Genomic DNA, 22,923 nt, shown 5'->3' on the forward strand with positions numbered 1-22,923 from the left:
GCCACCTCACTTGTGTTCACACAAAGCCCTGCAACAATACTCAGCCATCACAGCACACAGCAGGCTGGCTTAACATGGACGGCTGCTTTAGACACAGGAGCACACAGGGATGGTCAGTCCTTTATGCTGCTTACGCTTTGAAGGAAAGTTTCATCCAGAGTGAGGATCAGATGAAATGTCTTAGTTTAGACCCACTTGAACTCGCTGGTTCACTTCAAGCTTTAATAATGAACTAATAAGCAAACCGAACTTTAAAAAAAAAAAATTTCTTGTAAAAAAGTAAGAAAAGGTGTGATTAATGTAGGTTTATTGCTGAATTAATTGGAAAATTAATGGTTACAAAACAATCCAGACAGACCAGTTTAACAGTCAACGGCCACCAAGTCAAAATATAAGCTGGTCTTACCAGCTTGAGTTACTACACAACAACATTTCATATTGACTCAACAAACCATGTCCTGCTGAGGGTCTGCAATTATTCTTCAAATGTAGTTTATAACTCGACTGCTTTGTTTAGATTTTAGTAACTAAAACTTTGACTTTTTATCATGGTGACTTGAGAAAGCCAGCATACTGTTATACTACATAAACTTCTTCTTCTTCTGAGACTAATTTCTATATGCATCTTCTCCTAGACTTTTCATACTGCAACCACCAAACTTTTTACAAACCTCCAAACTGGTCTCACTCTGGTTGCTCTAACTTTTCCAACTGATCTGACCTATGGTTTTCTAAAAACTGACCCAGAAAATTCGGAAAAGACCCATTGACTTAATATTGGACCGAACTTTATGACCTCATAACTTTGCGCCAGACTGTCATAGAGACTTAATGTTGGGCCCTTTCAAATTACTAGTCACGCCCTAGCAACCACTTACAATCCCCTAGCAACTGTCCCATAGACTTCTATTATAAAAACTGCCATCGACCTTACATTGAACATACTAACGACATACCAATCCATCCTGGAAACATACCAATCCATACTGGAAACATACTAACACAAATCAGTCCATACTGGAAACATACTTGCAAATATGTTAATTCAATTCAATTCAATTCAGCTTTATTTGTATAGCGCTTTTACAATGTAGATTGTGTCAAAGCAGCTTCACATAAATGGTCATAGTAACTGGAACAGTGTGGTTCAGGTTTTAGTGTTTAAGTTCAGTTCAGTTCAGTTTAGCTCAGTTCAGTGTGATTTAATCATTACTGAGAGTTCAAACACTGAAGAGCAAATTCATCGATGCGTAGCTCTACCAATCCTGAACCATGCGAGGCAGTGGCGACAGCGGAGAGGGAAAAAAAACTTCACCTGATGGGAGTGAAGAAAAAAAACCTTGAGAGAACCAGACTCAGTTGGGCACGACCATTTTAATTTCTCCGCTGGCCAAAAATCTTGTGCAGAACTTCATTCGCCGTGGTTTATGCTGGAAGATGGCCTCAATGAAGACTCGTCTGTCCCTGGAGCGTCGCTGGAATCAGACACATGTTCTCCACTCGCCACGACCATCAGCGCAGCAGCAGCTCAGGATATGGCCTGGTCCCGGATATGGAATCCTTGGGATCATCACGTCGCTGGTCTTGGATCCAATCAGTGACTCCGCCTAATCTGAGGACCTCGGGATGAGTATCCCCAGGTGAAAATAGAGAATAAACAGAATAATTAGCGTAGCTGCTGTTCATAGTGTATATAAGCAAGATGCAGAAGCTAGTGTGGAACCCGCTAGGTTATGCATTGAGTGTATGCTTTACTAAACAGATAGGTCTTTAATCTAGTTTTGAACTGGGAGAGTGTGTCTGAGCCTCGGACATTACCAGGAAGGCTATTCCAGAGTGTAGGAGCCATGAAAGAGAAGGCTCGACCTCCTTTACTTGATTTTGCTATTCTAGGTACTACCAGAAGCCCTGAGTTTTGAGATCTTAAAGAGCGAGTTGGTTCGTAGCGAGACAGAAGGTTGGTTAGATAAACAGGAGCTAGATTATTTAGAGCTTTATAGGTGAGAAGTAATATTTTAAATTCAATACGAAATTTAACAGGCAGCCAGTGTAAGGAGGATAAAATTGGGGTTATATGATCATATTTTCTAGACCTGGTCAGAACTCTGGCTGCTGCATTTTGTACTAATTGAAGTTTGTTAATAGAGGATGCTGGGCAGCCAGCAAATAGAGCATTACAGTAATCCAGTCTCGAAGTCATAAAAGCATGGACTAGCTTTTCTGCATCTGAGATGGATAGCATATTTCGTAATTTAGCGATATTTCTCAGATGAAAGAAGGCAGTTTTTGTGACATGGGATATATGGTTTTTAAAAGTTAGATTGCTGTCTAATATGACACCCAGATCTTTTATAGTAGAGCTAAAGCTAACTTTGTATCCCTCTAATTGTAAATTGAGTTGCGAGATCTGCTGTGTGCAAGATTTAGGCCCAATAAGTAATAATTCTGTTTTGTCTGAGTTTAAGAGAAGAAAATTGTTGGTCATCCAGTCTTTGATGTCTTTGATACACTCAGTTAGTTTAGAAAGTTCAGACGTCTCGTCAGGTTTAGTGGAAATATATAATTGAGTATCATCTGCATAGCAGTGAAAGCTGATCCCATGTCTTCTAATAATGTCTCCCAGAGGTAGCATATAAATTGTAAACAGTAAAGGGCCTAAAACTGATCCTTGAGGCACCCCATACTTTACTGGGCAGATTTGTGAAGGCTGTCCATTAAGATTCACAAACTGGTAGCGGTCAGTTAAGTATGACTTAAACCATTGTAGAGCCTGTCCCTGGACACCTGTAGACTTTAAGCGATTTATGAGGATATTGTGGTCAATGGTATCAAATGCCGCACTAAGATCGAGTAAAACTAATAGCGAGACGCACCCTCGGTCAGCAGCTAAGAGTAAATCGTTGGTTATTTTCACTAAGGCGGTTTCTGTACTGTGGTGAGCCCTGAAACCTGACTGAAACACTTCAAAAATATTGTTCGTCTGCAGAAAAGAGCATAATTGAGTGGAAACAACTTTTTCTAGTATTTTAGACATAAATGGAAGATTAGAAATAGGCCTATAGTTAGCTAAGTTGTTGGTGTCTAGTTGCGGTTTCTTAATAATAGGCTTAATAACAGCTAGCTTGTAAGAGTTTGGAACATGGCCTATAGATAAAGAAGAGTTGATAATGTTAAGAAGAGGTTCTCCTATAGCAGGTAGCAGCTCTTTCAGTAATTTTGTTTGAATTGAGTCCAGCATACACGTAGCTGGTTTAGAGCTATTTATAATTTTTACTAACTCTTCATGTTCTATGATTTTGAAGCAGTGTAGGTTATTATTATGATTTAATGAAATATTTACAGGATTTGGAGTATAAGCCGGTGCAGAAAGTTTGGCATCTCCTATTTTCTGTCTAAAGCCTTCTATTTTATCACTGAAAAAATTCATGAAGTCATCACTACTAATTTGCGGTGGAGCAGTTTGTTCCAAGGATGACCGATTATTTGCTAATTTAGAGATGGTGTTAAATAAAAATCTAGGATTGTTATGATTATTTTCTATCAGTTTGCGCAGGTGCTCGGTCCTGGCAGATTTTAGAGCCCTCCTATAGCTGGACATACTGTCTTTGTACGCAATTCTAAAGACCTCTAAATTAGTTTTTTTCCATTTACGTTCCAGGGTGCGGGTTGCTGTTTTGAGCGCACGAGTATGACTATTATACCATGGTACAGTTTTAATCTCTCTAGCCTTTTTTAATTTGATGGGTGCCACAGTATTTAGTGTGCTAGTAAAGATGGCATCCATACTGCTGGTTACTACATCAAGATCATTTGAGTTTGCGGGTGCATTACGAAATAGAGAGAGATCAGGTAAGTTATTTATAAATTCATCTTTAGTTGACGGAACAATAGTTCTACTAGGGCGGAGTATTGGAGCGGGTTTGCTGATTTCAGGTAAACATAGCTTATATAGTAAGAGGTAGTGATCTGTAATATCATCACTTTGTGGTATAATGTCTACGTCAATAACCTCGATTCCATAAGACAGAATTAGATCTAATGTATGCTTTAAGCGATGGGTTGGACCCACAACGTTTTGCTTTATCCCAAGTGAGTGTATTAAATCCATAAACGCGAGCCCTAATGTATCATTAGCGTCATCTATGTGGATGTTAAAGTCACCTACAATTAGCATTTTATCAGTTTTGACTAGTAAGTCAGAAATAAAATCAGAAAATTCTTTTAGAAATTTGACATAGGGTCCTGGGGGTCTATATATGGTGATTAAAGCGAGAGATAACATAGGTTTTTGTATAGTATCTGGAAGCTGAACAGTAAGCGATAATACTTCAAAGGAGCTAAGCATAAGTCCGTTTCTCTGTTTAATATTAAGGAAATCACTAAAGATTGATGCAACTCCACCACCACAACCAGTTTGACGAGCCTCATGTTTATATAAGAATCCTGGAGGAGTTGCTTCATTTAAGCTAATATAGTCATTTTGTTTCAGCCAGGTTTCAGTGAGACAGAGTGCATTAAGATTGTTTTCTGTTATTATTTCATTAATGATAAGTGCTTTAGGTGCAAGTGACCTGATGTTTAGGAGACCAAGTTTTACGAAATTTGTATTTTCACTTTATACTGGTTTTTCTGGTTTGATTCTTACTAGATTTTTCCTGGAGCACACAGTACGTTTATTTCTTAATCTAATAATACGAGGAACAGACACAGTCTCTATAGGATTCGCCAGATATGCGTTACTGATGTTTAAGTGGGGTGAACAAGCAAAGAGCAATTTCTGTTCTTTACACCATGTTATTAGCCATTCATTCAAAGCTAAAAGTCTACTGAACCTTTCATTTCCTCGGCGGTAGGTAGGAAGCGGCCCAGAAACGATGATCTGCGTGGCGGGCGAGGTGCGTCGAACCGTCTCGATCAGGCTCCTGAAGTCCTTCTTCAGGATCTCCGACTGCCGGAGCCCGGTGTCGTTTGTCCCCACGTGGAGGACAACGGCACCAGGGCTCTCGCAGCGCCCAGGATGGTTGGAATCTGTGTAGAAATATTTCTCACACGGGCACCAGGAAAGCAGAAAGTACGTACTTTATTACCTTTTGAGGAGGCGGCACGGACGTGACGAACGATCGAGTCACCGATGATGGCCACATCGGGACCCGACTCGCGGAGAGGGGAGAAGCGGTTCTCCGTGGAGATCTCGAACACATGCGGAGACGTTCTGCCCCGGGATCTGGGAAGCACCTTGCGCGGCTGCACCCAGGCGCCGTGGTAGCCGGGTGTCGGCGTGAACGACGCCTGGCTGAGCCGCGCCCCGGGTGCGCTGGGCCTGGACAGAGAAGGACGCGGGGTTGAGGTAGAGGGAATGATGTGGTTGTAATTTCCACGTACCTTAGGTGATGAGACGGCCTTAGCATTAGGTACGACGAGAAGTCGTTCCCGTAGCCGCGACCGTCTTACCACCAGCGCGCGGATCTGGGACTCCACTTCTTCCAGCTCCAGCTCCAACGCCTCCATCGATGCTTCTCCTGCACACAAGGACAGAGACGGAAGCGACATTTTACGGGGTAAAGAGCAAAGCCAGTAAGTCAAAAGTGTATGGTTAAAGAGGTCGGTAGCTTTAGCTGACCAGCGGCGCTAGCAGGCTAAAGCTACAAACAACAGGCGGATGCTCGAGGGACAGACCGTTTTTAAAGCAGTTTTGTTTGTATAAATGTATTAAGGGTTTGGTCACCCTAAGTAGGAGAGACAAATACTTAGCGAATGAGGAAGAATTTAATGATTAAGATTTAAATTGCGAGTAAATAGCAAGTCCAAACTTCAAGCACACAGTGTGTGACCGAACGGAGACAGTGACGCAAGTGACGTATTAAATTCATGCTAACATGCTAATTCATATTTTAAACATGCTAGCAACATGCTAATTCATGTTAACAACATGCTAATTTATGCAAGAAACATGCTAGCATAATGCTAATTTATGTTAGCTAAACCCACTGACAGTTCGATTGACCCAATCACCCCTTTTTCTAAACCTAACCGACAGTGTTTTCAAAAGCACCGATTGACCCCATCATCGCCTTCCCCACCCAACAGTGTTTTCAAAAGCACCGATTGACCCGATCATCCCCTTCCCTAAACCCAACTGACAGTGTTTTCAAAAGCACCCATTGACCCCATCACCGCCTTCCCCAACTGACAGTGTTTTTAAAAGCACCCACTGACCTGATCACCCCCTTCCCTAAACATAACCAACAGTCCGATTGACCCAATCACCCCCTTCCCTAAACCCAACGGACAGTGTTTTCAAAAGCCCCGATTGACCCAATCACCCCCTTTCCTAAACCCAACCGACAGTGTTTTCAAAAGCACAGATTGACCCAATCACCCCCTTCCCTAAACCCAACCGACAGTGTTTTCAAAAGCACAGATTGACCCCATCATCCCCTCCCCTAAACCCAACTGACAGTGTTTTCAAAAGCACCCATTGACCCCATCATCGCCTTCCCCAACCTAGTGTTGTCAAAAGCACCCATTGACCCGATTACCCCCTTCCCTAAACCCAACCAACAGTCTAATTGACCCAATCATCCCCTTCCCTAAACCCAACCGACAGTGTTTTCAAAAGCACTTATTGACCCAATCACTCCCTTCCCTAAACCCAACCGACAGTGTTTTCAAAAGCACTGATTGACCTAATCCCCCCTTCCCTAAACCCAACCAACAGTCTGATTGACCCAATCACCTACTTCCCTAAACCCAACCAACAGTGTTTTCAAAAGCACCGATTGACCCGATCACCCCCTTTCCTAAACCCAACCAACAGTGTTTTCAAAAGCACCAAATGACCCGATCCCCCCTTCCCTAAACGCAACTGACAGTGTTTTCATAAGCATCGATAGACCCAATCACCCCTTCCCTAAAACCAACCGACAGTGTTTTCAAAAGCACCAATTTAACCGATCACCCCTTCTCTAAACCCAACCAACAGTGTTTTTAAAAGCAATCCAGAAAAAGAAAAGCGCTTGTGGCTGCCTGATTTCTTACAACATTCTCACCCTGTTACGTACTTGTTTATTTTATTTTTCTGGAACCATTCTTGCTGGACTTGAACCCCAACGTCATGGTCAACGTCTCTCTGCATCTCAAGTCCGCCATTGTCCATAGCTGGACAAACTGTTAACAGTGCAAAGCCATACATACGGAGGTAAGCAGTCAGTTGATAGCGCCAAAAAAGGAACAGAAGGCGTCGGCAGCATCATACTGCTTTGTAGCGTTCATTTTATAGACGAAATGCAGCCATACGTACTACTGGCTACATAATTCACACTCTTCAGAAATATATATGGGGGTACATTTTCACTATGAGCCTGTGTTGAATGACTATTCCTTCCACACTATCCACACAATTCCTTTATAACCCACACAATTTGACCCCTCTTTTAGGGTTCTATAACATGTGATGCAGGACTTGTTACCCATCAAAATTTTGTCCAGAAGATGATGATTCCCTTACAGAATCAAAATAGTGATGCTTTGCTATGTAAACATCACATTTGGAACATAAACATTTTGGAAATAACTTGCCCAACACTGACACACACATTCACCACTATACGAAAGATATGTATAATTGCCACAGTGTCTCCCTGGTCCTTGTATTTAGGATTTGCGCTAGGGCTAAATGTAGCTGGTGTATTCATGTGTCCTCATCTGACCTGCTCCGCCAAGTGTGTGTGTGTGTGTGCTGAACGGTACAGCGTGTGACAGCTGCAGCACAGCGATGAACGCTCTGCGACTGCGCCATTACGTCCACTCCAAACGCGTCTGTATGAAGAGATGGAGAGCCTGAAGCGTCTGCCATCCTCACAGACAGGCTGTGACGGCGTCTGACGTCATTTAGAAAAACAGCTGTGTAGCAACACGCTTAGTCACACTCGTGCATTTCGGCTTTCATCCTCTTGTTATTTTGAGCACATAATCCATGTTACGTTGCATCATGGATGGGCTGAGTTGTTTTAGGAATATTTTTAGATGTTCTTATTTTAGATTTATTGTAATAAAGATGAATGCTTCGCAGATGAAATAACAGGTTGTTTTAATAGGTGAAATAGCTCTTTGGCAGATCATAATTCCTGTTGGTAGGCTTGGGAGGTTTGTGTGCTTCTAAAAATAGAGATTGTTTTCCCTTTGCTTTTATTGATTATTATTAATAATAATAACTTGTATTGTATTAACTACTAATAACACTATTACTACTAATAATAATGCTGCTTATAATAGTAACAATAGTAATTTCTTAATATTTAGGAAATATATTTGTATTGTTTAGTATTTGGTTGTTTATTTAGTTTATATTCAAGAAAATTATTTAAACGTGATTTATGAAGTGTTATTTTAACGCATTATTTCATATATTATCACTATTTGTAATAATTATTAATCCACATTTTAAATTATATTTATAACTTAATTGTTATTAGTTATTAAATCAACGTCTCTTGATGAAGATATTCTTATACTGTATATGCACTTACAGTTAAAGTCAGAAATATTTATATATATATATATATATATATATATATATATATATATATATATATATTCCTGTTCTGTTCAACATCAAATTAATCAAATATATATATAATTTCCCAAATGATGTTTAACAGAACAGGGAAATTTTTCCAGTATGACTGATAATATTTTTTCTTCTAGAGAATTCTTATTTGTTTTATTTTGGCTAGATTTTAAGCAATTAAAAAAAAAACATTTATTAGAAATGAGTTATTAAAACTATTATGTTTAGAAATGTGTTGAAAAAAATCTTCTCTCCATTAAACAGAAATTGGGGGGAAAAAATAAACAGCGGGCTAATAATTCAGGGGGGCTAATTATTCTGACTTCAACGGTATATGTATACAAAATATAGATTACTAATCTGTTATAAATAGTTTCTTATTTCTGGAATAAATTCAATATTATTTAAAAACATTTTTCCTGCACATTTTCAAACACAACGCCTCCTGATGTTCTTGGGAACTCTGTGTACTTCTAAAAATAGTTTGCTTGCATAGACCCTTTATTCTGCTCAGCCCCCCTCCCTCCTCGCCCATCTCTGAGCTCCAGTCCACTGTGCTGAGTGTCCAGTGCACAGTTTAGCGCACTCCCTCGTGCGTACTTGTAGAGTAAGAAACCACATAGGGGATCCTTTGTTTAGGAGGGTCTAGGCATGGCAGATACATTTACAAGCCGCTAGAGTCGGTCTGCTATTGGCTGCCGGTCTGCCGTCTGCATCTGCGAGCCGCATGCGTCGCTGTCTGCGGCAGTGTTGATCACAGCCTCGCTCCCCTGCACCGATCATGCGAACCTGTGCTGCTCGCACTGCATCGCAGACCACGGACACTTATTCTTCTCAAGCCCAGGAAGCCAAGATGGCTACCTATTAGGATTATGCTGCCCAAAATTGAGGGTCTGCCTCTGAAGAATGAGAAGGTAGGACTCCAGCCTGGCTTTAAATAATGGCTATTGTCTCAAACAGATGCTCCTAGGAGCAGAGTGTTTGTGTGTGTGTGTTTGCTCTTGTTGTCATTGCAGCATCAGTAACGTGCTTTAGTAAGTGTTTTAATTCTTTTTCCAGGTAGTGTGCAAAGATATTTGCAAAACACAGAAAAAAGAAAGATCTTAAAGTAGCAGATGTGTGTGTTTTCTTAAGTTCTTAAGAATATGTTGTGCGTTTTTGACACATTGCCTGAAATCACTGTGTAAGAGTTTAGCTTGGCTAAAGGGAAAGCCGCAAGTGTGTGTATTCACCTGCAATGTGAGTTTTTTCTTTCTTTTTTTTCTTTGTAGTTAAGTTCAGAAACAGGAAAGCGGGAAAGACTTCAGAGAAACTACTACTCGCTCTTCAGGAAGGAAGTTTGCATTTTTAGTATTCGTCTAAGAAATGAGGGTTTGACACTGCGAACTTGCACATTTTAGCTTAACTAATGGCTTTGATGTGTTCAGATGAGGTTTGTGAGATGCAAATGTGAGCTTTTGGAATGATGGTTCAATTATTGAGTGATTAAACGCTTGCTGTTATTCCTCTCGTAGTTGTTTTTTATGTTTGTGTATGATTGTCTGGTGGTGTCAGGTATCTTCTCTTGCTCTGTTAGGGTTTGATATTCCCCTTCTGCTTTTACCTTCCTTGGTAACGCTTCCTAAGGGAAGCTTCTTTGGATTCTAGCAGTATGTGTTCTGTTGCTAAGACTGTGTCTGTGGGAGCCGTTACAACAATCAAGTGGAGACAAAGTCAAGTGTGACTTTTTTGAGTTTTCAAGGCTTCAGACACAACAAATCAAGAACAAAGGCACAGAGGCATTGCTGTAAGAGACTTAACGATTGACGTGCTGAGAATGAGCAAACCTTCCCTCTTAACGTTCACTGATGTTTCCAATAAAAAGCACATCTTGTTTGAGGATGTTGTAATGTACAGCCTTTTTTTTTGACCCATATGAATTCAAGAGAAGTATGCAGGCAACTGAGGAGATTCGTTTACTTTGAAGCACTTTTCTTTGATTTATTTATAAACATGAAAGTTTTGGCCGCTATTACTGGGATACTGTAATTCCAGAAGTTGTAGGTCTGTTTATAATCAAGCCTAGATACAATCTGTGTAGTTGTTACACATTTTCTGTTTGTATTTTTGGGATTTAAAAATGACTATTTCAAAATTACATAAACATGAACGTATTTTAACTACTGTATATGTATAATTCAGCTATGTATCTAGTCTTGTCTTCCCGTGTTCACGTGGGTTTCCTTCGGGTACTCTGGTTTTTCCCACAGTCCAAAGACATGCGCTATAGGTGAATTGAATAAGCTAAATGGACCCTTTGCTAAGCCCCGCCCTCCTTAGTTAATGTTGCTACGCCTGTCAAGCTTTTGTGCCTGGCACGGCTTTTTCAATGTGTGTGCGCCGGTGTCAGACATTGCCAGGGATATAATGTCATTTTTGGCGAACATGTGAGATATCCGAGAAAGCCAGACAAAAAAAAGCTGCAGTATACATTACAGGGGTATATTCACGACATAATAGGCGACCTATGAGAGAATAATTCAATCAAAATTGAAGCTAGCTTAGCCTAGCCGCCTCACACGCTAACCATTTAACAGCTTAGCTCATGCTCAGCAAGAGAGGTGAAATTTAAAAATTAATGACAATAAGCTGCGGGTCAAGTATATTGATCGCAAGTGTTCAGTTTGTGATCATATCTTGGTTTTGTTCTGTTGATTTGTAATTTCAAATATTTGTAGCTTAGAATAGATGGAAAAATAAAGTTCAGTAAAGTTAGCAACAGATTCACAGAATCGTATTTTCCGGATCAATAACTCATGTAATTATGACCTATTCGCTATTAGTATGACTGAGTTACTAACGTTATAGCGAAGGCTTAAACAGAGAATTACTCACAATATCGAGGGAAAAAAAGGAATAAGAGAGCTGTGAAACAAAACCAGTTTTGTATTTCTGTAGGAAAAACAGTTTAGATTTGTTTAGTGTAAGAGGTGTGTGAGTTATTGCTGTCTGTCTATCACTGAATGTGTCAGGAATATCAATACAAAACCAACCTACCTCCGCTCCTTTAGAGCCCCTCACACAGTTTAAACCACGCTGGCATTTCTCCTCTTGAGTTTTAGGTTTTGAAAAGGGAAAAAAATTCCACCATCCAGTATAAACTTTAAGGATACCGGGTATCAAATTTGCACAATCCACATGCACTCGCTCAAAAGCTTGACAGAGCCCCTGCGCGTAGCTACAATTGCTAAGCCACGATTGGTGAGAGGCGGTTTTTGGGTGCGGCTTAGCAAAGGGTCAATTTGCAGTAGTGTATGTGTGTGAAAGAGTGTATGGGTGTTTCCCAGTGTTGGTTTGTGGCAAAAGGGAATCCGCTGCGTAAAACTTATGCTGGATGAGTTGGCGATTCATTCCCCTGTGGTGACCCCTTATTAATAAAGGGACTAAGCTGAAAAGAAAATGAATGAATGAATGAATCTTGTCTTGTTTCTAGTGACACTGGTGGTTATTAAGTGAACTGCTGGCAATAACTTTGTGCACACATAACATACAGACTATGATTCAATGTCCTAATATACTCACAACACAGCACTTTTCATTCTTTTATTAGAACTGGAAAAATAGAGTACTGCTAAGAGTGACGTTTAGAAAACTGTCAATTTGTGTTGTGGTCTTTCCTCTCAATAGCTGAGTTTCCATTCAAATGTGAAGCATTTTCAAAGTTCGGAAAAAAAAAGAAAAAATCCTAAATGCAGAGTTGCTAGATCTACTCGTAGTAATGGTGACATACAGTAGTAATCAACTGTAAACAAGGCAAGCATAATAGTCATGTGATGTGAGTGTAATATTTGCTGCGTAAGCTCTTTTGTTAAATGCTTTTCCATCTCTCGTTATTCACATTAACCCTTTTTCCAACCCAAACCCACCCTAAATTTTATCACTTGTTTTTTTTTTATAAAATGCTTCAAAATGCACATTAAAACAAGGTGGTTGAAAACCCAGCTTTTAACAAATATACAAGGAAAATGGCAAAACAGAAGTTCAGAAAGCATCTGATCATAGCAGTATTGTTGTTTGTACAAGTTATGAAATTGATCATACTGTGGCGATGCGGTGGCGCAGTAGGTAGTGCTGTCGCCTCACAGCAAGAAGGCCGCTAGTTCGAGTCTCGGCTGGGTCAGTTGGCGTTTCTGTGTGGAGTTTGCATGTTCTCCCTATGTTCGCTTGGGTTTTCTCCAGGTGCTCCGGTTTTCCCCACTGTCCAAAGGCGTGCGGTACAGGTGAATTGGGTAGACTAATTTGTCCATAGTGTATGAGTGTGCTGAAAGGGCATCTGCTGTATAAAACATGTGCTGGCCTGGATAAGTTGCCGGTTCATTCCGCCGTGGCAACCCCGAATTAATATAGGGACTAAGCTGAAAAGAAATAGAATGAAAGAATGAATGAACAACTTAATGAATGAATGAATTAATTTATTAATGATCACACAGACACACACTTTTCACATAAAAATGACTCTACAAGCTTTAATAGACTATCTAGGAGATGCTTTGTTGCAAGTTGTTCACATGTGAGCAATAAAAAGTGAGTAATATTTTAACAGTATTACATACATTAAGTAATAAAACAATGTCAGATAACTTTGAACTGTGCTTTATAACAGTAGAATTAAGTGATGTTATTTATGTTAATAATCGAATTTAATATGACTCGTTATAATGCTCATTTTGCCAATTGTGATTGGGTTTGTATATTATGTATTGATGGACCAAATGTCTATGTTGCTGGTCAACAGTAAAAGCCTGTACTCAGGTTTATTATCTGTTTCACCTGACAGAAGAATATTTTTTCCTCTAACTTCACTAAATTGCAATTAGAAGTATGGTTTAAAACTTTTTTTTTTTCAACAATTACATTATTTTTTTAACAAACTGATTGGCCTCTGCTGATCCTGCAGCCAATAAGATGCTTGCTTAATATTTAAATACACTGATTTAGTGTTACTGGGTAGCACGATCGCATCACAGCAACAAGGTCCCTGGTTTGAGCCCCGGCTGGATCAGTTGACATTTCTGTGCGGAGTTTGCATGTTCTCCCCGCGTTCGCGTATTATTCAACTTTTTATTTATAGTCATGAATACACTTGTTGTTTAATATTCCTAGTCATTTCTCCCATAGACAATAAAATCGTAAGTTCTAAATTGTGGCAACATATCAATATACTATCTAATTCAAACAGGCAAAAATCTTAAAGTTACTAATAAGACGATTTGCAGTGATGAGGCTATAGAAAATGCTTTTAATAATTTTTTTATTGAGTCTGTTCAAGAATTGTAAAGTAATTTTAACTGCACTAAATTATACCCCGAGGAACCAGATTATGTTCACCCAGACTGTTTACACAAGTATCTTGTAAAAAAGTCCTAAAAGTAATAGAAAATATGAGTAATTCTACGGCTAAGGCTATTGTTAATTTTCATTCTAAATTAATTAATCTGTCTGTCTGTCTGTCTATCTATCTGCTTGAAAAAATAAAAGGGCCACTTGATAAAGGAAGTGTGGTTGGGGCAGGGTTCCTGGACCTAATAAAGCCTTTGACACTGTTGATTACGTATCTACTAAAGAAATTAAAAGGGTCAAAATGTCGGCAGAAGCCTTACAGTGGTTTGGGTCTTATTTGGCATATTGCAATGTGTGAGGGTCAATGAGATGAAGTCATCTGTGAGTTCTAACAATATGAGAGTATCTCAAGGGTCTGTTTTTGGCCCAATGTTGTTTATAATCTACATAAATGATCTTCTAGATTGCTGCACAGGGGTTAACTGCAGGTTATATGCTGATGACACAGTCATCTATATGTCTGCTAAAACACCTTGCCGGGCAGGTGAGCAACTGACCCAGGCTTTACAACATAGTTCAAAATGGCTTGAGCTGTCTCATTTAATGTCAAGGAAACAGTTTGTATGTACTTCTCTGTAAGAAATAGGCCTGTACGGGATACATTTGAGGTGCTGATTAAAAATAAAGTTATTGAATGAATTTAAGTATCTTGGCATAACATTAATTTTAAGTTTAATAGTCATGTTAAAAATATAAGTAAGAAAGTTAAGCCAAGTCTAAACTGTTTTTATAAAAGTCTTTTTACATATCAAATTGCAAAATTACACATGCACACAATAATATTCTCTCACTTGACACATTGGATTACATCATGGTCACAATCCTCTTTAACTACATTGAAGCCTATTGACTCAATATATAAACAAGCAGTTACAGTTTTTCTCAGTCGCTTTGGTGTGTTTCTCACAACACCAGTGCATTTCTGCACAACAGGTAATGTATTTCTCAAAACAATTAGTACAAACTGCAAAACCTAGCTAATAACCTGAAAAAGCGCGTCACTTGCTCAAAATGGATAGTTCATTCCTCAAAAGCAAGTATTCATGTCAATCAAAGTGTCAGTGCCATCAAAATGAAAAGTCCTGGCACCATTGTTTATGAACAAGATATCAAATGGCTTTGTCATGTTTTCATTATGACAGTTCACTCTGGACATTTTTTCAATGCAAAAAAGTTAGATGTTGGTGACACTTCCTGAAAATGCTCAAGACAGCACTATATACTATTTGCACAGCCATTTATAAACTACAGTAAAGTTGGACATCACTGCATTTAGTGAGGTATCTCATTACAAGACCCTGAATATGTATGTTTCACATTTTTACTCTGCATTTGCTCTTTAAAATCCTAATTTATTTACAGCATTTTGCAAAAGAATAAACATACCCTTATTTACAACAAACATAAACTCCCGTGGGGTTGAACTGTGCACAACTGTAAACAATATTGCAGTACATATCGGACCTGAACCTGCAACATACAAAGGTCTGTAAATTATTCATCAAATTGTTCAATCTTAAAGACATTTTCAGGAAAATAAAGATTACATTTTTTTTATAAAGTTTGCTTGACCGATTTTGACATCAAGTTCAACATTTTTGAATGTCATGACTCAAGTAATGAAATTAGGATTATTAGTTTTTTGTGGAATGACTGTTCAGCATTTACAAGTTTAGTTCATTTTGACTGACATGACATAAGCAAATGATAATGTTATAAATAGCAGAGAGTTGTATGAAAGCAGTTGATGCATGTTCGAAAGCATCTGCAATTTGTTGAAAGGAATGAGAAACTGCTACTAGGATGTGCACAAATGACTAATTGTTTGAGAAATGCATGACCTGTTGTGCAAATGTAAATAGTGTTGTGAGAAATGCACCAAAGCGACTGAGAAAAACTGTAAAATTATGGACTCAAAGCCTATGCAATGGCACCTTTGAGAAGTTTTATGTACTCACAACCTTTTTAGTTTTGATAGTTTTTTTTTATTTAATTATCTTAAATTGTTTTTTAAATGTTTAAAAAATCATGTTTCAATGCTGTTTTTGATCTAATCAGTAGGCATTAAACCTCTCACAGAGTCACACAGGCAGCTGCTAATGGTGACTGTCTAGTGCCAAAGTGCAAGACCTCTTTTGGTCAATCTGTTTTCTCTGTAAAGGGAGCCAAACTGTGGAAAGATTTATCTGTTAGCCTAAAATCAGAAAGTAATATAAATATTTTCATAGTGTTCTTAAAAAGTAGATAAAACAAAACAGCACTGTTTGCACAATTAGTCTACTGTTAGTTTGTTGGATCATGTCGCCTTTGCTTTTGCCTTTAGTAATATAAAGAATTATAATGTTGTATGATAAATACTGTATGTATTTATTTTATTTCCATTTTGTCAATTTTGTCAAGCCTCCTGTGGACAGGTGTTGAGAATTAGCAAGTTTGCTAAAACATTTAACCAAATGCATTTGGTTGTCCAGTGTAATTGTAAAGTCCATGTGAAATAAACAAAATAAAACTAGTAAATTATAAAACGATCGTAAAAATCTAAATAAATAAAACAGTCATAAAAACAAGTGCACTTTGACATTGTAGAATAAGGTCAATATGTATCATGGAGTCAGAGCTCCTCTGAATCCCTTTACCTCCCTAACTCCACCTGTCTAGATGTACTTTCTGCTACTCGGATCTCCTGGTCATTGTCCATACTTACATATATATATATTGCAACAATGTCTGTCACTTTTTTTTATTTCATTTTTTTATCAATGGAATAGTGGGGAACACTATACAGGGCATTAGAGGGCGCTGGTCAGACACCTGGAATGTATTGACCTTATTCTAAAATGCGGAAGTGCGCCTTTTTTCGCAATTGTCTTAGAACTTCCGATTCAGTCGCCTATGGGAGAAATGACTAGGAATAATAAACGGCAGAAAATGGCCAAACTACTTGCTCTACAAACAAATGTTTGCATGACTACACAGACCAAGTAGCATATTATAATAAGAAAATATTAAATTGCAACATCAAGCAGCGTAACGAGCAGTTGTTAACGTCAAAAAATGAATGGAAGTGAATGTGACCGGAAGTCGCGAGACAAAAAGATTCAAATGGCAGCGCCCGCTCGACAGCTGAGAATAAGGTGAATAATAGGTGAGTGGGTGAATGAAGGAAGAGATTCAGTTGTGGTAGAGGGAATGCATGGTTCCCATAGATATATACATTTGATGTCGCCTACCCTGTTGTTGTCTATTGGAAGGAATGCGTCAATAGAGCCACCATTATCATCAATAATGTTACCTAGCACAAAATTTTCTAACATAATAAAACGTAAATACTGTTACCTATGAAATGTTCTGATTTTGTGCTTTGTTTTCTTTGTTTGCTCGTTACTACACCTGTAAACAGTGCTAAAGTCCAGCATCTTGCATGTAGTAGCACTCGCTTGACTAGTGCGGTTGAATGACACTTGTCCTGGGAGCACAGTACAAATGTGGTGGCGCTATTGACGCATGCTTAGGGTCCCTATGCGATATCTAGTGTATATATCTATGCATGTGTCCTTGGAGCTACTTGCAAACTGTTTGGTAAACCTTGCGTTTCAAGCTCAGCCTAAGGACTTTCTTATTGTCCAGGTAACTGAATGTTTGGAAAATGTATTGGTATGCTGTCTGAGTAAGATTTGATGTTTTGGATACTATCATTATATAGTTTCATTCCTCAATTATCTGCAAGTCATTAAATCAACACAAAAGTAGATCAACATATTTCAATGCACTCAATGTTTTTTTACTCCGTATCAGTCACCAGGTTTTTTATTTATTTATTATTTTTTTTGATGCTCAACATAGGGAAAAGACCATCATCCAACAGCTTAGTAATTTTTTTTGTTTTGTTTTAAGAGAAGTTTAAAGATATTGGGGGTTTCTTAACTCAATTTTGGGTACATTATTCTTTCATTTAATTCAACATATTTTCCATCTAAGAAATAAATTGTATATCTATCTATCTATCTATCTATCTATCTATCTATCTATCTATCTATCTATCTATCTATCTATCTATCTATCTATATATATATTTATATTTATATATATATATATATATATATATATATATATATATATATATATATATATATATATATATATATATATATATATATACACACACACACACACACACACACATACATACAAAAAAAACTGGTGACTGATTCGTAGTAAAAAAGAACATTGAGCACGTTGAAATATGTTGATCTACTATTGCGTTGATTTAACGACTTGCAGATAATTGAGGAATGAAACTTCATAATGATGGTATCCAAAATGTTAAATCTTATTTAGACAGCAAATTGTACCAATACATTTTCCAAACATTCAGTTATCTGGACTCAGTGGCGCCCCCAGAAAATTTTCTTAGGGGTGGCCAGAAGAGGCCGCACCAAATCTTGGGGTGGCACACAAAAAAAATGAATTCAGTGTAATGTTATATTTTTGTTTCTGGTAAATTAAATAATGTAGTTTTATTCATTTAATTAATTCTACTTGAAATATTGCAATTTATTCTTTGAAATAATTCAGCAAGTACATGTGCAAACCAAATAAAAATCTATGTTTAGTTTAAAAACACTTTTCATATACTGTATAAATGACTTCTTTTTTTACGTGCCTTTATTGTACATCATACGAGATATGCCATGTCTAAAATTAATGAAGATTAATGAGTTTATTATTCCCAGTGATGGGTTGCAGCTGGAAGGGCATCCGCTGCGTAAAAATGTGCTAGATAAGTTGGCGGTTCATTCTGCTGTGGTGACCCTGGATTAATAAAGGGACTAAGCCGAAAAGAAAATGAATGAAAGAATAATGAAATTATTAATAACCCAAACAAATGAACAAACTGAACAAAAGGCATTACTATACACACTCACTATACCTAATAATATCATTTATCCATATTGCTTTTTGAGCCATTTTATTAATGCAGCTTCTTCTATTGATATACTGTAGCTTAAGGTAAATATTAAATTGCCATTGCTGTCTATTGAAGGTGTGTGTGTGCTGTCAAGGACGATCGGGGAGGGTAGTGGTGGTTCTAGTTTAAATGACACCCTGGGTGAACCACCCTATACACCCCCACCTCTCTTGAATTGTTAGATTTGTTATTCAATAAATATAACAATTTATTTATATTTATTCTAAATAAATACAATTAATATTAATATACAATTATTATTCTAAATAAATAAAATAATATTATTATACAATTATTATTCTAAATAAATAACAGAAATCAGTCCTAAATATTACTGGAAAACAACAACTGGAGTGATATGCCAACATCACTTGAGAAACCTTTTGCATGAAAATTAATTATGACAATTCTAAAGAATACAAAAAATGTATTATAGAATTATCTGTGGTCTTAGACCAGATCATGGCTGAGAAATCATGTTATGAAGTCTTACCTCCCTGACTCATTATCCCTCCTTTCTGCTTTAAAGGCATGCTTAGTGAAAGTAACATCATCATCATCATCATCATCATCATCATCATATTATATAAACTTTAAACGACTTTCAAAACTCGCTGTGTGCCGACACTTCTGCACAAAAGGCTGTTACTCCTATTTCACGGCGCATGAGCGGTGTCTATTATGTCGGCGTGCATGCAAACAACCAACCGGGATTCACACAGGAGTGCGTGAGGCGCGCGGGAATGGTTTTCCGCGCGCATGCGTCAGTTTGCTTTCACCAGCATTGAACCAGAGGGGGAGAGCTACGTCAGTAACACCAACAATAATTTAGTGACTGCATTTTATTTATTTATTTATGTATTTATTTATTTATCTAAATATTGGGAATTTATAAGTTTATTTAAATCAATAATGTCAACCGCAAAATTATATTGGGGTGGCCACAGGGGTGGCCAGAGTTTACCGAGGGGTGGCCGTGGCCACCCCTGGCCACCCCTTGGAGGCGCCCCTGTCTGGACTATAAGAAAATCCTTAGACTCAGCTTAAAATATTAAAATACAAGGTTTCCCAACTAGGACTTTACAATACAAACAGTTTAAAGTAGCTCCAAGGAATCATGCAACCACAGCTGAATCTCTTCTTCATTCACCACTCACCTATTATACATTCCAGGTGTCTGACCAGCACCCTCTAGTGCCCTGTAGTTCCATTAGAACATCATTTTTATTTCCATTATTACATTAATAACAAATAAATAATAATTTCAAAACATTTCATCCCGTTACTGCATGTGTGTGCATGCGTGTGTAATAATATACTATGAAAAAATGTTTAAATAAATTTTAAACAAACAATAAGTAGCCATTTATTCACAACATAATGAATAATTATACCTGAAGCCATTTGTTTTCTAATAAAAAAAGACCTTGCACTGAAGAGGTTGCACATAAGACTACATTTGAGAATGACCTATTTTTTTTTCAAAGGATTAATTATGATTTTGAGCTCACTACACTTGAAATATTAAGTTTATGCAATGTTATGCTACATAAGTTAAATTAACTCATATTTTTTAAGTGGTAGGACCAAAATGCTGAATTTTAAGTAATGTTCAGTCAACTTAATTAAGTAAAGACAACATTAGGGTTTACAGTGTATAAGCAGGGTTTAAGCGAACAAAATGATTAAAGAAACCTGATTATTTAAATCAGCCTTCAAGGCTTTATTCAGTCAAAAAGGCAAAAGGCTGTCAAAGTATATCTGACCTATAATTCGTTGGCCTACTGATTTTCATGTTTAATTAAAGAGAAATTGAAGTAACTGGCTCAAATGGAGTGCTTTTGATTTTCTTAATCTCCATTTATAAAGCGTGTATCTGTTTTGTAAAATACTTGACTCTCTTTATCATCCAAAAGATCTATCACTGCTGTCTTACTAGAACACCATTGCTTTGGATTCATTTTGTTAAGTTTGCCCATCATTTGCATGAACTACACAGCATGCAGCTCCGAGGGTCCATGTTATTTTTGTAGTGTTTGCCACATTTTCTGACTTAAATCTCAGATGATCAGCAGGTATGGAGGGTTGCAGAGAACAGCTAAAGGTTTGGGCTTCTGCACCACTGGAAGCAAAAGATCTAAACATTTGGAAAAGCCTCTCATTTAGTCCCCATCCAGACTGCTTTGTTATTGAAAGTAGTTTTACTCATCTGATGCTGACCACTTTTGTTTTACTTCTGGATGGGAACATCAGAGAAGCCGATTACCATTCTCTTCCTATTCCCCCTAGTAATAACAGTTGCAGCGGCTGCCAAGTTATTGCCTCACTCTTGTTTCGACCCCACTGTTGCATCAGCCTACTCCTGCTATAAGTGTTAATGATAAATGAAGGAGTTTTCCTGAATAGCACGTTGCTGGTGCTGTAAATGTATTTGCACACTGTACCTAAAGACAAATTTAACTTGTTTATAAGTACGAAAAACATAAAACCACAGTTTTCACAATATGTATGAATGACTTTCGCTTGTATTTAGTATTTTTATTCACATTGGTTTACACAGGTAGTAAAATAGTTTTATGAGAGGTACACATGCCTTTTTTTCATTGCGTCTATTTGCTTGTCTGTATGGAGTAAACAATTATGAGGCTGTAATGAATGTTTTCAATAATGTTCACATTGTGGTATTTTTAAATTATTGCTCTCAATTGAACTTATTAATGCAGTGCATTTACTGTAATTGTCTCATGCTTTTCTCTCATGATGGTCAACATGGCTTTTTTATTGTTTTGAATGCATGTTCATGCATGGTTAACTATGTGGGTCAAAGACAAGATGTCCTACTTTGGAGTCCACATCACACTGCATTTGCAAAAGTGATTTTATATACTCAGAAAGCATTGTAAATGCAAGTATTGTACATCTTACATGAAAATTTAAGAGAAAAACTGTGAGTGATAAGTTTAATTTGTCATTAAATATTTATAACATCACATATTTATGGAAAATAAAACAACAGGTTTATTGTGAACTTATTAAAATATGTAAGGAAATCAGTGATCATTTTTTTGTTTTACATTTTAAATGATGATAAACACTTTGCTGGCACATGTGTAAAACCTAGTGGCTTGAAGGATTGTGGATTAAAATAAAGATATAAAAGTTAAGAATCGGGAATCTTGGTGTAATGCATATTAGAAATAGAATTAGTGTTATAGCATGCTAATGTAAGCTAGTAAAACTAGGGGGTAAAAAAATGTTTTTAATTGCTTCAGGTCTGTATTAAAATTAAAACAATGTTGACTTTTGTGATCTTTCAATGTTTCACATTTTGCATCTTCAAATGATGAATTCAATGCAGGCTCATTCTGATTACATACCCCTATATACATTTCTGGAGAGAGCAAAATACGTCCCAGGAGTTATCCGGAACACGGTGATGTATATGCTTTTTTAGATCTTAAATTTCTTTCGTGAGTGCCATTCGCGCCTGCTGTTCTCACGTAAATCCACCAGAGGCTGCTGTCGACTGATTTACTGACTGACAGACCACTTGTTTATTTTTTTTTTGGCTTCAGTTTTTGTCTCATCTGCTCTCTGGAACCGTTCCTTACCAGACTCCAACCCCATTTTTGCAGTTATCTCAGCATCTTAAGTCAGCCAACGTACATGTTGAGCTACCAGACAAACTAGTAACAGCAGAAAAGCCATCCACATGCAGATAAGCGGTGTCATACCGCCTCGTATTTTTCGTTTAAAAGATGAAATGCAGCCATACGTAGCTCTGACTACATAATTTGCAATCTCCAGAAATGTATATAGGGCTTTCTGACATTTTCAGAATGAGCCTGTGTTGGATGAATTAGGTAAAGGGTACTTTTGTTTTGTGTGTATTGCTTAATTACTCAAAGTTCTGTGCCATGATCTGCTGTGGCACCAGCTGTCACAAGTTGTGCTGACCAATTGCAGTATGTAGTGCTTCACACCACAGCCAAAACATGCTGAAGCA

At 37.6% G+C, this 22,923-nt stretch overlaps 3 protein-coding genes across 5 annotated transcripts in view; 1 reads left to right on the plus strand and 2 right to left on the minus strand.

Moving 5' to 3' along the window:
* vdac2 (voltage-dependent anion channel 2) overlaps positions 1-22,923 on the minus strand; it is a 732,443-nt gene that overhangs the window by 540,840 nt on the left and 168,680 nt on the right. The gene's annotated exons all lie outside the window — the stretch shown is intronic.
* The window catches only part of tet1 (tet methylcytosine dioxygenase 1), a 101,466-nt gene that overhangs the window by 54,507 nt on the left and 24,036 nt on the right, over positions 1-22,923 (plus strand). Inside the window, exon 1 of one of the 3 annotated variants that reach the window (XM_087279118.1) lies at positions 9,203-9,483. The exons of the other annotated variants lie outside the window; for them this stretch is intronic. Coding sequence (XP_087135244.1) covers positions 9,442-9,483 — 42 coding nt within the window. The 5' untranslated portion in view covers positions 9,203-9,441. Of the gene's footprint in view, positions 1-9,202; positions 9,484-22,923 lie in introns of those variants that run through there. 3 annotated transcript variants of the gene reach the window in all.
* Positions 4,786-5,845, minus strand: LOC147841028 (uncharacterized). The gene is made up of 2 exons (XM_087279182.1): positions 5,677-5,845; positions 4,786-5,519 (listed from the first exon to the last, which is right to left on the minus strand). The coding sequence occupies exon 2, from the start codon at positions 5,506-5,508 to the stop codon at positions 4,936-4,938; it is 573 nt and encodes a 190-aa protein (XP_087135308.1). The 5' UTR covers positions 5,509-5,519; positions 5,677-5,845; the 3' UTR covers positions 4,786-4,935.

The sequence above is a fragment of the Danio rerio genome, chromosome 13 (assembly GCF_052040795.2).
Source record: "Danio rerio strain M-AB ecotype USA chromosome 13, GRCz13ab, whole genome shotgun sequence".
NCBI classification, from domain to species: domain Eukaryota; kingdom Metazoa; phylum Chordata; class Actinopteri; order Cypriniformes; family Danionidae; genus Danio; species Danio rerio.

Coding starts and splice junctions, on each gene's coding strand:
- LOC147841028 (XM_087279182.1), bottom strand. CDS start 5,508: ATGGAGGCGTTGGAGCTGGAGCTGGAAGAAGTGGAGTCCCAGATCCGC.